This window comes from Hibiscus syriacus, unplaced genomic scaffold (genome assembly GCF_006381635.1).
Source record: "Hibiscus syriacus cultivar Baekdansim isolate YM2019G1 unplaced genomic scaffold, ASM638163v2 tig00111783_pilon, whole genome shotgun sequence".
Lineage (NCBI taxonomy): Eukaryota > Viridiplantae > Streptophyta > Magnoliopsida > Malvales > Malvaceae > Hibiscus > Hibiscus syriacus.
In genome coordinates, this window is record NW_024063178.1 from 3,844,911 (window position 1) to 3,858,813 (window position 13,903).

The 13,903-nt window shown below is 33.4% G+C and overlaps 1 protein-coding gene across 1 annotated transcript; it reads left to right on the forward strand.

The window, feature by feature from the left end:
* Positions 1-13,349: 13,349 nt before the first annotated feature.
* On the forward strand, positions 13,350-13,903 carry LOC120170706 ((S)-8-oxocitronellyl enol synthase-like). The gene is made up of 2 exons (XM_039178605.1): positions 13,350-13,540; positions 13,642-13,903. The coding sequence occupies exons 1-2, from the start codon at positions 13,350-13,352 to the stop codon at positions 13,901-13,903; spliced, it is 453 nt and encodes a 150-aa protein (XP_039034536.1).

The following is a 13,903-nucleotide window of genomic DNA, read 5'->3' on the forward strand; positions in this document are numbered from 1 at the left end:
TGAAAAAAAAGCTTTTACCATAACTCTTGACAATGATTCTCCAAAAGATAAAATGGTTAAAAGACTTAGAGATGATTTACATGATATTTCTCCTCTTCCATGCAGTGGTAAATATTTTTATGTAAGGTGTGATGCCCACATTTTGAACTTGATAGTTCAAAAAGGTTTGAAGGTAATTAATTCTTCTGTTATTAAGTTACGAGAAATTGTTAAGTTTATTGATTCTTCTGATTATGGACTTTGTACCTTTGAATTAGTTGTAAAGATTGTGAATCTTCTTTTTGTGGTAAATTATTACTAGATGTTCCTACTCGGTGGAATTCTACTTACTTAATGATTCATAGGTCACTTGATGCTAAATTAGCCATTAATTTGTTTGTGAATAGGGAAAATGAGTTGGATTCTATTACTGAATATGAGTGGGAAACTGTTCAAACAATTTTTGATTTCCTTGAGCCATTTTATGAAATTACTACTCTGTTCTATGGATCTAAGTACCCACCTCTAACTCGTATTTGGCTAATGTTGTTGTAATTGAAAAGTTGTTGTGTGATGCTCACAATGATCATTGTGAAGGCATTTCTGCAATGGCAAAACCGATGCTTGAATTATATAAGAAATATTGGTCTGATCACTAATTGATTATATCTATTTTTGGTTTTCTTGATCCTCGATATAAATTACAACTCTTGAATTAACTATACAGTGTTCTTTATGTAGAGGATGAGGTTTAACAAAGGGTAAATGTTGTATATAATGAGTTTGTTAATTTATATATATATATTATTCAAAATCTGCACTTTGTAGTTCTTCTTCTTCTGTCCAAAGTAACAAATCTCGAGAGACAAGTCGGTCAAGTTCTTCCAACCGACCTTGAACATTTAAAAAATATGATCTATTTTAGGTCAGTCTTTTATTATTTTAATTTCATTATTTTATTTTCACAATTCTAACTATTTTATTTAATTTGTCTTTTCAAAATTTTGATGCTAATTTAGCTGATTCAAGGACTGGAAAATCAGATGTTGATTGCTACATTAATTTGCCTCTTGTTCCTCGTAATGAAGATGTTGAGTTTTACATTTTGGGGTATTGGAAATCACAAAATATTTCTTATTTGGTACTCTATCTCATGGCGAGAGAGATATGGGCCATTCCGATTACTTCAATTGCTTCTGAATCTTCCTTTAGCATGGGGGTCGTATTTTAAACAATTTGAGGGCCATATTTTTACCTAAAAAAGTTGAGATTTTTGTAACAACTCGAAATTGGTTGTATGGTTTTGAACCAGAAAAAAGGGATGAAAAGTACTGATAGAACAATACTGATACTATAGGTTTAAATGGGTAGAAATGCGATGAACAATATCAGTACTGATACAATTAGTATTGATACTGAAGGGGTATCAATACTAAAAGGAAAATATATATACCATGGATTCCAAAATGCCAAAATGGTATCGATAATGAAAAGAAGTATCAGTATCATAGTATAGTAGTATCGATACTAAGAGAAAGGTATCGATACCATGAATTATAGAATGTAGAAATAATATCGATACTGAAAGGGGATATCGGTACCATAGTATAGAAGTATCGATACCATGGTATGGGTACCGATACTATTGAGCCTGAAATTATAAGATAGGCTGAAATTGTTATAGAAATTGTAGTACTTTGATTGTTATTAAAGTATAAATGTTAGGAATATACAAACATTTACTTTGATTGTTATTAAAGTATAAATGTTAGAAATATACTAACATTTGGTATGGTATATGTCTTTAATGGATATTTGTGTAGATCATAACCAAACTCCTTAATATAGCAAGAACAAGGGCAAAGATAAAGTTGCTAAGTAGACAAACCTTATTACATCTTATTAGCCAAGATTATCAGATGAGTACATTTATTGTATTTATTTGAGAGTAAGAAGCTTTCCAATGAGTAAAATTATAAGGTTTCACTTTAACGAATGTTTTACGGTATTTAATGTATTTTCGATGCATATGAAAAGCATATTAAATGCATGAAAGGATTCCATAAATGAAATGTATAACGATGCATTAAAGGCATGAAAAGATTCCATAAATGAAATGCAAAATGATGCATTAAAGGCATGAAAGGATGCCATAAATGAAATGCATAACTGTGCATTAAAGGCATAAAAGGATGCCATAAATGAAATGCATAACGGTGCATTAAAGGCATGAAAGGATGCCATAAATGAAATGCATAACGGCGCATTAAAGGCATGAAAGGATGCCATAAATGAAATGCATAACGGTGCATTAAAGGCATGAAAGGATGCCATAAATGAAATGCATAACGGTGCATTAAAGGCATGAAAGGATGCCATAAATGAAATGCATAACGGTGCATTAAATGAATGAAAGGATACGATAAATGAAATGCATAATGGTGCATTAAAGGCATGAAAGGATGCCATAAATTAAATGCATAAAAGTGCATTAAAGGCATTAAAGGATGTCATTAATGAAATGCATAATAGCGCATTAAAGGCATGAAATGATACCATAAATAAAATGCATAACAGCGCATTAAAGGCATGAAAGGATGCCATAGATGAAATGCATAATGGTGCATTAAAGGCATGAAAGGATGCCATAGATGAAATGCATAATGGTGCATTAAAGGCATGAAATGATGCCATAAATGAAAATAATGAATAATTACTAAATAATGGGGAAAAAATACACAAAGAAAGGTATGTTGGACATATGTGAATCTTCTTTTCTTGGTAAATTATTATTAGATGCTCCTACTCGATGGAATTCTACTTAATGATTCATAGGGCACTTGATGCTAAATTAGCCATTAATTTGTTTGTGAATAGGGAAAATGAGTTGGATTCTATTACTGAATATGAGTGGGAAACTGTTCAAACAATTTGTGATTTCCTTGAGCCATTTTATGAAATTACTACTATGTCTATGGATCTAAGTACCCCACCTCTAACTTGTAGTTGGCTAATATTGTTGCAATTGAAAAGTTGTTGTGTGATGCTCACAATGATCCTTGTGAAGGCATTTCTGCAATGGCAAGACCGATGCTTGAATTATATGATAAATATTGGTCTGATCACTCATTGATTATATCTATTGTTGTTTTCCTTGATCCTCAATATAAATTACAACTCTTGTAGGAGCTATACAGTGTTCTTTATGTAGAGGACGAGGTTTAATGAAGGGTAAATGTTGTATATAATGAGTTTGTTAATATATATATATATATATATATATATATATATATATATATATATATATATATATATATCAAAATATGCACTTTTTAGTTCTTCTGTCTAAAGTAACACATCTCGAGAGACAAGTGGGTCAAGTTCTTCTAATTGGCCTTGAACATTTAAAAAATCAGATATATTTTAGGTCGGTTTTTTATAATTTCATTATTTTATTTTCACAATTCTAACTATTTTATTTTATTTGTCTTTTCAGAATTTGATGCTAATTTAGCTGATTCAAGGACCAAAAAATCAGATGTTGATTCCTACATTAATTTGCCTCTTGTTCCCCGTAATGAAGATGTTGATTTTGATATTTTGGGTATTGAAAATCACAAAATGCTTCTTATCGGTACTCTCTCGCATGGAGAGAGATATATTGGCCATTCCAATTACTTTAATTGCTTTTGAATCTTCCTTTAGCATGGGGGTCGTACTTTGAACAAGTTGAGGGCCATACTTTTACCTAAAAATGTTGAGATTTTTGTAACAACTCGAAATTGGTTGTATGGTTTTGAACCAGAAAAATGGATGAAGAGTATCTTACTGTAGCAACTGATTCTTCCATTTAAAGGTAAATATTTGATTTGCTTTATTTTTCTTATGTTTATTTCATTTAAATTGTTTATTAATGGTTTTTGTTTTTTGCTTTTGCAGGTTCTATTGTTTTTACATTTACAACAACACATTTGAATGAATTTATGAATATTTCTTTCTTCATTATTCCCATTTATGGTAATTTATTTATTGTGTTTATTTCTTAATTTTCATTAACACTTGAAATAATTCATTGCAGGGTTCTACTGCTTTTACATTTACTATTTTTTCATTAATTTTCATGAATTTCAGCAAGCATGCTACTCTTTTACATTTACTGCTTTTTGATTAATTTTCATAAATTTCAGCAAGCATATAAATGAATACTTTAGCATTGTTTTAACTTTTGTAGGTTTGGTAAAGTCGGAAATGTTTGGCATTGTTGGTCATCTTATTCCCCTTGGCTTTGCCATTGATTGTATTGGTATGAATGTTGGCTGGACTTGGACTGAATGCTAATTGGAATTCGTCTGAACGCTGATTACTTATGGTCTACATCATGAATTTCTGCTTGTTGGTTGACTGTTGCCTTGTAAATTGTTGACGCTGGTCTGATACAATTCAACTGTTGTAAATTCTTATCTAATTAGTTACCCATGGTTAAATTATGTTGGTGTTATTTTGGCTTTTCAAGCTAAAAAAATGCCCATAATTTAATCATGTTGGCATCATTTAGATAATTTAAGCTCGAATAAACAAATTTATGGTAGCAAAGTCGGGTTTTTAGCCTTGTAAAACTTTTATTATAAGATCTGAGAGCTTAAATTTCAACATTACTTCATTTAATTGTAATTGTGGTGTATTGAGTTGTAATAAACTTAATTTGTACATCTATAGATTTTGTTAGTTTCAATATTTATAAAATTATTAAATTTTTAATCTCATATTCTAATATTATCAGTAATTAGAATCATGTTTAATATATAAATTAAAATTTTAAGATAACTTATATTTAAGTTATTCATTATTACATAAATATGATTCATGAATCATTTTATAAAATTAATTTAATAGCCATAATTAATTTTTTTAATATTATAATCATAATAAATATATAAAGTTAATTTACTAATTTGAAGTAAATTTAGTAAATTCATGATGATAATTAATAAATGGAGAAACATGTAACACCCAATTCCCGTATTCGTTTTTCGTGCACGAGTCATAGATGTCACATCACTTTTAAAACTTTCCACTTTTGAAAAACCAGTAAAAATTTTATTCCAACCATAAAACATTTTAATTTAATAAACTAAAACATTCATTTAATTATAATATGTAAACATATCTTAAAGGTTCGAACATAATTAATTTTACATCATCATATGTCAAAATACTTTTCAGAGCATATTCCTAGGTCTATTACATGCCAACTAAATACATCAAAAGTATATATGGTTGTCGTACAGTTACTGATGAGGCGACCCTTGATTTACGATGTCAGATGCACTCCTTACTCCGCTCATACTAATACCAACGGGTGAAATCAACACACGCTAAGTAATCACTTAGTGAGGCATAATAACAATGAGGTAAATGTTCTTTTAAAACATACATATACCATAACTATCAAAATATAAATTAATATTTCAACGCATTATAAATTCAGTGGTTTTTGCACAGGTAGTGCTAATACAATAATTCACAAACTCATTATGAATTATGTGGGGCGCACATATAGTGTCAATACGAAAATTCATAAACTAATTATGAATTTCTTATGTTGCACATATAGTGCCAATACGAAAATTGATAAACTTATTATGAATTTCTTAGATTGCACACATAGTGCCAATACAGAAATTGCAAAACATACATTAAGCAAAATGCATCTATGACTATCATAACATATAACTACATAATTAATGCACTCACCTTGTATGTCTCAATAGGATACCTTATTGATGTCCGACTAATCGACAACTTTATCTTTCCATTTTCAGCTCGATTTTTACCTTGATTTCGTTTAAATCTCTTACTTTTACCTCAACGATACCATTAAACTCACCATTACTTAACCCAACTAACTTTTCTCCATTTAACTTCTTATAATATCCAAATTCTCTAAAGAACACTCCAAACCAAGAATCATACTACTTTGTCTAACATGTTTTTAATCACATCCAAGGCTTCTAATCTCTTATTTACTTATTTGACAAGTCAAATATACTTGTAAACATCAATAAAAACTCACATTTCAACAAATCCCTCAAAACCCATTTTCTTCAATCTCAAATAAAACATTATTTCTTAGTTTTAATCATCATTAACCCTTCCTTATGCTTACACGTCACTTAACGTTTCAAGAACAAACCATAAACGAAAGGAAAACTAGCTAGATGAAGCCTTACCTTTGACTATGGAGGAAAGTACGGGTAACGGGGGAAAAAGAAGAGAAGATAACTTAGTTGACTTTTTCAACTTCCCCTTTTTCCCCTTTCTTAAATACCCTAATTAAAATGAATTTTAAATCCATTTACCTCTAAAAGACCAAAATGCCTTTTATTCTTCCATTCTTACTAATTAATCTTAAACCCAATTTCCTAATTCATTTCTTGTACTTTACCATTTATTCAAATTAAGTCCTTCAAATTTTAAATCCTTTCATTATGGTCACCGACCTGATATTTGGGGTATTACAATTCTCCCCCTTAAGAAAATTCCTCCTTGAATTTTAAGAAGTACCTAATTTGAAAAGGTGTGGAAACTACTTCCTCATGTCCTCCTCTCTTTCCCAAGTAGCTTCTTGTACCTTATGGTTTTTCCAAAGTACTTTAACTAGAGGTATCTTCTTGTTACGCAGTTCTTTGCTTTCTCGAGCCAAGATCCTCACTGGTTCTTCCTCGTAAGTTAGATCTAGCGGATCTCTATTTTCTCTTGTGTGATAATATGGGATGAATCTGATTGGTACCTTCTGAGCATCGACACGTGAAAAATATTGTGGATCTTTTCTATATCGGGAGGCAAAGCTAATTGATAAGCTACTGGTCCAACCCTTTTTAAAATCTCATAAGGTCCAATGAATCTCAGACTCAGATTTCCTTTGCGCTCAAATCACAATGCTTTCTTCCAAGGAGATACTTTCAAGAATACATTGTCTCCCACTTGAAATTCAATCTCTTTTCTCTTTAGATCGACATAAGACTTTTGTCGATCAGAGGCTATCTTAAGATTATCATGGATAACTTTCACTTTCTCCTCTATATATTTCATCAAATCCAGGCCAAATAGGTCTCAATTTTTTAGATCAAACCAATTTAAGGGTGTTTGCACATTCTCCCATACAAGGCTTCATATGGAGCCAAATTAATACTAGATTAGTAACTATTATTATAAGCAAATTTCGCTAAAGGAAAATACTTTTCCCATGATCCGGTGAACTCAATCACACATGCCCTTAGCATATATTCAATACCTGAATAGTTCTCTCTGACTGCCCATCTGTTTGCGGATAAAAAGCCATGCTGAAATTCAATCGGGTACCCAATGCCTCGTGCAATGACTTCAAGAATCTTGAAGTAAACCTTGGGTCTCGATCATGCACTATCGATAAAGGCACTCTATACAGTCTAACTATCTCTTTTATATACAACTCCGTATACTTATCCATCGAGTACTCTACTCAAACTAGAATAAAATGAGTCATCTTGTTCAATATGTCCACAATTACCCATATCAAGTCCTTTTTACTAGGGGTTGAAGGTAGCCCTGAAACAAAATCCATTATAACTCGCTCCCACTTCCACTCAGGAAGGGATATCAGTTGTAGCAATCCGTAAGGTACTTCATGTTCAGCTTTTACTTGCTGACATGTTAGGTATCTAGAAACAAACTATGATATAGCTCTTTTCACGTCAGGCCACCAATAACGACTCTTTAAATCCTGATACATCTCATTCCTACCTTGATACATAGCCAAAGGACTATAATGTGCCTCGAAAAGAATATATTTCTTCAGTTCATCATTATACGGAATACAAAGTCTTGAACGATAATATAAACATCCCTCAGTCCTCATTTCGAAGCCTTTAGCCTCACATGTTCCTACTTGTGCAATTCGTTCCAAGCATTTTACATCTTGTCCTTGTAACTCCTTTACCCGATCCAAAAACATTGGTTTTAACTTAAGTTCAGCAATTAAGGCACCATATCCCTTTAATGACATACATGCATCCAAACCTCGTAAAGCTGCAAAAGTCTTTCGACTAAGTGCATTAGTTACTACATTAGTTTTTCCTGGATGATAATCGATAATCAAATCATAATTTTTAAAAGCCCAATCCATCTTCTCTGTCTCAAATTCAATTCTTTCTAAATCAGGAATACTTTAGACTCTTATGATCCGTATAAATATAGCACCACTCACCGTACAAATAATGACGCCAATTTTTTAAAGCAAACACGACCGCTGCCAATTCCAAGTTATACATTGGGTAATTTATCTCGTGATTTTTCAGCTGTCTTGAGGCATAAGCCATAATTTTTCCATCTTGCATAAGCACACATCCCAACCCATTGTGAGATGCATCACTAAAGATTACATAGTCTTTGCTCGAATCAGGTTGTACGAGCACTGGGGCCTCTGTTACGATTCTCTTTAGTATTTCAAAACTTTCTTGGCATTTCTCTGACGAAACAAAAGGCACTTCTTTCTGTAACAACTTAGTTAGCGGTGAATCTAACATTGAGAAGTTCTTCACGAATCGTCTATAATAACCAGTAAGCCCTAAGAAACTCTGAACTTTAGAAATATTCTTTGGGGTTGCCAATCCATTATAGCTTTAATCTTTTTGGTAATATACTCTCATGCCTTCTGCGGAGACTATATGTCCAAGGAAAGCAATCTCAGCTAACCAAAATTCACACTTGGACAATTTGGCATACAACTTCTTTTCTCGAAGTTCTGAAGAACCCTCAAAGATAAGCATCATGTTCCTCTTTTGACTTGGAATACACCAAAATATCATCTATAAATACTACCACAGATTGATCCAAGTAAGGTTGGATTACTCGGTTCATCAAGCCCATAAATACTGCAGGAGCATTAGTCGATCCAAATGGCATTACCACAAATTCATAGTGTCTATACCGAGTCTGAAAAGTTGTATTTGAAATATCATCATCTTTTATCTTTAATTGATGGTACATCGACCTTAGGTCTATCTTAGAGAACACTGATACGCCTTTCAATTGATCTAATAGATCATCAATCCTCGAAAGAGGATATTTATTCTTTATTGTTACTTTATTTAACTAACTGTACTCGATACATAATCTCATAGACCCGTCCCTCTTTTTCACAAAGAGTACTTATACTCCCCAAGGAGAAACACTGAGTCTGAAAAATCCCTTATCAATTAGCTTTTGCAATTGGGCTTTTAATTCTCTTAATTATGTTGGAGCCATTAGATATGGAGCCATAGAAACAGGTTCGGTACCTGGGTAAACCTCAATCTGGAATTCCACCTCGCGATCTGGAGGTAATCCTGGAAACTCCTCGGGAAAAACATCCAGAAACTCTTTAATCGTGGGAATAACATCTACTCTCACTTTCGATACTCGAGTGTCTATCATGTTAGATAGAAAATCTATACACTCTTTTGACATAATTTTCTTTGCAGTCATGGTTGATATCGCATTGGATGGTGATTTCACTTTTTCGCCAATCACTACTATTTTGGAGCCCTTCGCATCCTTAAAAAATAATCACTTCTTGCGAAAATCAACCCATCCATGATGTGGAGACAACCAATCCATGCCAAAAATGATTTCAAACTTGTCAAAGGGAAACTCCATCAAGTTTGCCGAGAACACAACCCCTTGAATCTTTATCGGACATTTTCTACATACCCGCGTTACTCTCACACTATGACCCATAGGGTTTACCACTATCATCTCACTAAAGATTGGTTCTAAAGGAAATCCTCTAGCTCTAACCAAATTTGTACTAATATAAGAGTGGGTGGAACTAATGTCAATCAAAACAAACACATGTTCATCAAAAAGATGGAAAGTACCTGTTAATATCTTTGGGTCATTCCAATCCTCATTAGTCTTAATATTATAAATTCTGGCCACTCCCCGAGTCTCTTGTCGCTGGTTTGACTCAGATTATCCGCGGATCTTCCTCTTACTATGTTTCTATTAGATGCTACTACTTATCTCTCAGTTTTCACTAATCTATCTCTGGATCTCTTTGGGCAATTTCGAGTATAGTGACCATATTCACCACAATAAAAACAAGCGCCAGAGAGCAATCTACATACTCCTCGGTGCGATTTGCCACATGTCTGACATGGAGTTCTCTCTCCAAATGTTCTACTCGTTCCAGCAATAAAAGACTGGGATTGTTTAGTTTTATGCGAAGCTGCAGCAGAACCATCTCTGTCAGTATATCGGAACTCAAACCCTTACCCATCTTTGCCTGATGGGAAGTTTAAGATATTCCAACTCTTTTTCCTGTCTACAAACCTTTCTCTGCTACTAGAGTCTCCTCTTGAGCTCTTTCAATGGCCTTAGCTCTGTTAATAACTTCTTGTAAGCTAGGCAAATTTAAAGCAACATCATCTCTTTCAATTTAGGCCTCAAGCCCTTGATTAACCAATCACGTCGAGCTTTGTCATTGGGAACTACCTCAATAGAAAAACGACTAAGCTTATTGTACTCAGCCTTGTACTAATGTACTGCTCGATCGCCTTGTTTCAGATTAAGAAACTTCAGCAGCATCACCATCATAAACTACTCCCCGATGTACTTATTCTTAAACTCGTCATGAAAGAATTGCTATCACCTGATCATGTGGTGCATACATTATAGTGTTTGTCACCACACCCGAGCTAATCCTCAAAGTAAAGATACAGCTCTGCCCAACTTTTTAGAATCTGAGTACTGTAGACTTTCCAACATCACCATAACATCGTTTAACTATAAATTAGCATCCATCGACCTTCGTCCTCTTCTCCCTGTAACTCAGGAGCTCCCAAACTTCTCAACTCTTTTGGGATTAACATCCGCAGGGCTGGCAGAATAGGGAAATGTGGAGAAGGTTAAAAACGAGTCAAGATTGCATCGGAGCCTGCATGAAAGCTCCAAACACTGGCACTGGCATACCCTGATGTGTCGATGCACTAACATTTTCAGACGAAATCGGGTTCTCACTATTAGCTTCATAGCTCTCGCTTCCAGACCCTTCTCTAATTTCTTGATCATTCGCTCTTCTTGAATTCGTAGAATCTGACATCTAATAGAACATACATAAGAATAACACTTAAGTTAGTAAGGAGTGACATCAATCATATTTTAACTATACCCTATCAGTAACCTTGACATCTAGTGTCATGTAATTCCTTTTTACAATAAAAAACACCAGCTTTCGGTCGAGAATCAGCTAAACCTATAGTTCTGATACCAATAAATGTAACACCAATTCCCCTATACGTTTTCATACATGAGTCATAGATGGCACATCACTTTTAAAACTTTTCACTTTTGAAAAACCAGTAAAAATTTTGTTTCAATCATAAAACATTCTAATTTAATAAACTAAAACATTCATTTAATTATAATATGTACACATATCTTAAAGGTTCGAACATCTTTAATTTTACATCATCATATGTCAAAATACTTTTCAGATCATATTCCTAGGTATATTACATGCCAACTAAATACATCAAAAGTAGACATGGTTGTCGTACAGTTACTGATGAAGCGCCCTTGATTTGTGATGTTAGATGCACTCCTTACTCCGTTCGTGCTAATACCTATATGTGAAATCAACACACGCTAAGTAATCACTTAGTGAGGTGTAATAAGATTGAGGTAAATGTTCTTTTAAAACATACATATACCATGACTATCAAAATATAAATTGATATTTCAACTCATTATAAATTCAGTGGTTTTCGCACACGTAGTGCCGATACGGTAATTCACAAACTCATTATGAATTACATGGGGTGCACACATAGTGCCAATACAGAAATTCATAAACTGATTATGAATTTCTTATATTGCACATATATTGCTAATACGAAAATTCATAAACTTATTACGAATTTCTTAGGTTACAATATAGTGCCAATACGAAAATTCATAAACTTATTATGAATTTCTTAGGTTGCACATATAGTGCCAATACGAAAATTCATAAACTTATTATGAATTTCTTAGGTTGCACACATAGTGCCAATACAGAAATTGCAAAACATACATTAAACAAAATGTATCTATGACTATCATAACATATAAGTACATAATTAATGCACTCACCTTGTATGCCTCAATAGAATGCATTACTAATGTCCGACTAATCGACAACTTTATATTTCCCTTTTTCTTGCTAAACTTAGGAGCTTGATTTTGATCTACAAGAGTATCCATAATTACACATACAATACAAATGTTAGTATACTTTCTAACATTTATACTTCTAATAATACTCAAAAGTACTATTATTTCCAAATTCTATAAAATTTCATCCTATTTTAACATTTCAGGCTGACTGGTATCGGTACCCCTCCTATGGTATCGATACTTCTATACTATGGTACCGATACTCCCTTTTAGTATCGATACCATTTCTGTATTCTGGAATCCATGGTATCGATACCTTTCTCTTAGTATCGATACCCACATCAGTATCGATACTAGTTGCATCAGTATCGATATTGTTCATCGTATTTCTTCAAATTTAAATCTATAGTATCAGTATTGTTCTTCTAGTACCGATACCCTTACCCAGATTTTCCATTTTTTAGCTCATTTTTATCTTGATTTTGTTTAACTCTCTTACTTTTTCCTCAAACAATACCATTAAACTCACTATTACTTAACCCAACTAACTTTCCTCTATTTAGCTTCTTATAACACCCAAATTCTCTAAAGAACACTCCAAACCAAGAATCATACTACTTTTCTAATATGTTTTCAATCACATCCAAGGCTTCTATTCTCTTATTTACTTATTTGACAAGTCAAATATACTTGTAAACATCAATAAAAACTCATATTTCAACAAATCCCTCAAAAACCCATTTTCTTCAATCTAAATAAAACATTCATTTCTTAGTTTTAATCCTCTTTAACCCTTCCTTAAGCTTACAAAGTTTCAAGAACAAACCAGAAACGAAAGGAAAAACTAGCCAGATGAATGGAGGAAAGCACGGGCAATGGGGGAAAAAGAAGAGAAAATAACTTAGTTGACTTTTTCAACTTTCCCCTTTTCCCCTTTCTTAAATACCCTAATTAAAAAGAATTTTAAATTCATTTTCCTCTAAAGGACCAAAATGCCCTTTCATTCTTCCATTCTTACTAATTAATCTTAAACCCAATTTCCTAATTCATTTCTTGTACTTTACTATTTATTCAAATTAAGTCCTCTAAATTTTAAATCTTTTTATTATGGTCATCGACCTGATATTTGGGGTATTATAAAACCAGTCACTGATCCCCGATAGCCCTTTATTAGACCCATTATCGGCATCACTGGCATGGCAGGGCTGAGCTTAGCTGAAGCCTTGAAGATCCCTAAAGCCCTTGTTAGTCCCTTGAAAGTTTATGGTTCAGCAATGCCAACTTGGTTTCCTTCTTCGGTCCTCGATAAATACATCGTTTTCGATGTTACCGACACTGGCGACATGGCAGATAAGGTCGCTCTTTTCTCCGGCGAAGTCACCCATGTGTTCTAGGTGGCCATATAGGTTCATGAAAGTGAACAAGTAAATGTCACAGTTAACGCAACTATGTTAACCAATGTTCTCAACATGTTGGCCGCTGTTTAAGACTCAGCCACATCACGGTTCAGACTGGCACCCAACATTACATGAGTCCGATCCATGATCTATCGGAGATGACTCGTGGTTCCAACCCCCATGAACCGCCCTTTATGGAGGATTTACCCCGGTTTCCTTACCCTAACTTCTACTACGCACTTGAAGACTTCGTGAAGTCATACGTACCGACGTTGACATACATTGTTCACTGTTCGTCGATCATAATCTGTGCTACTTACCCTAACAGTGTATGCATCGATCTGCTGATATGA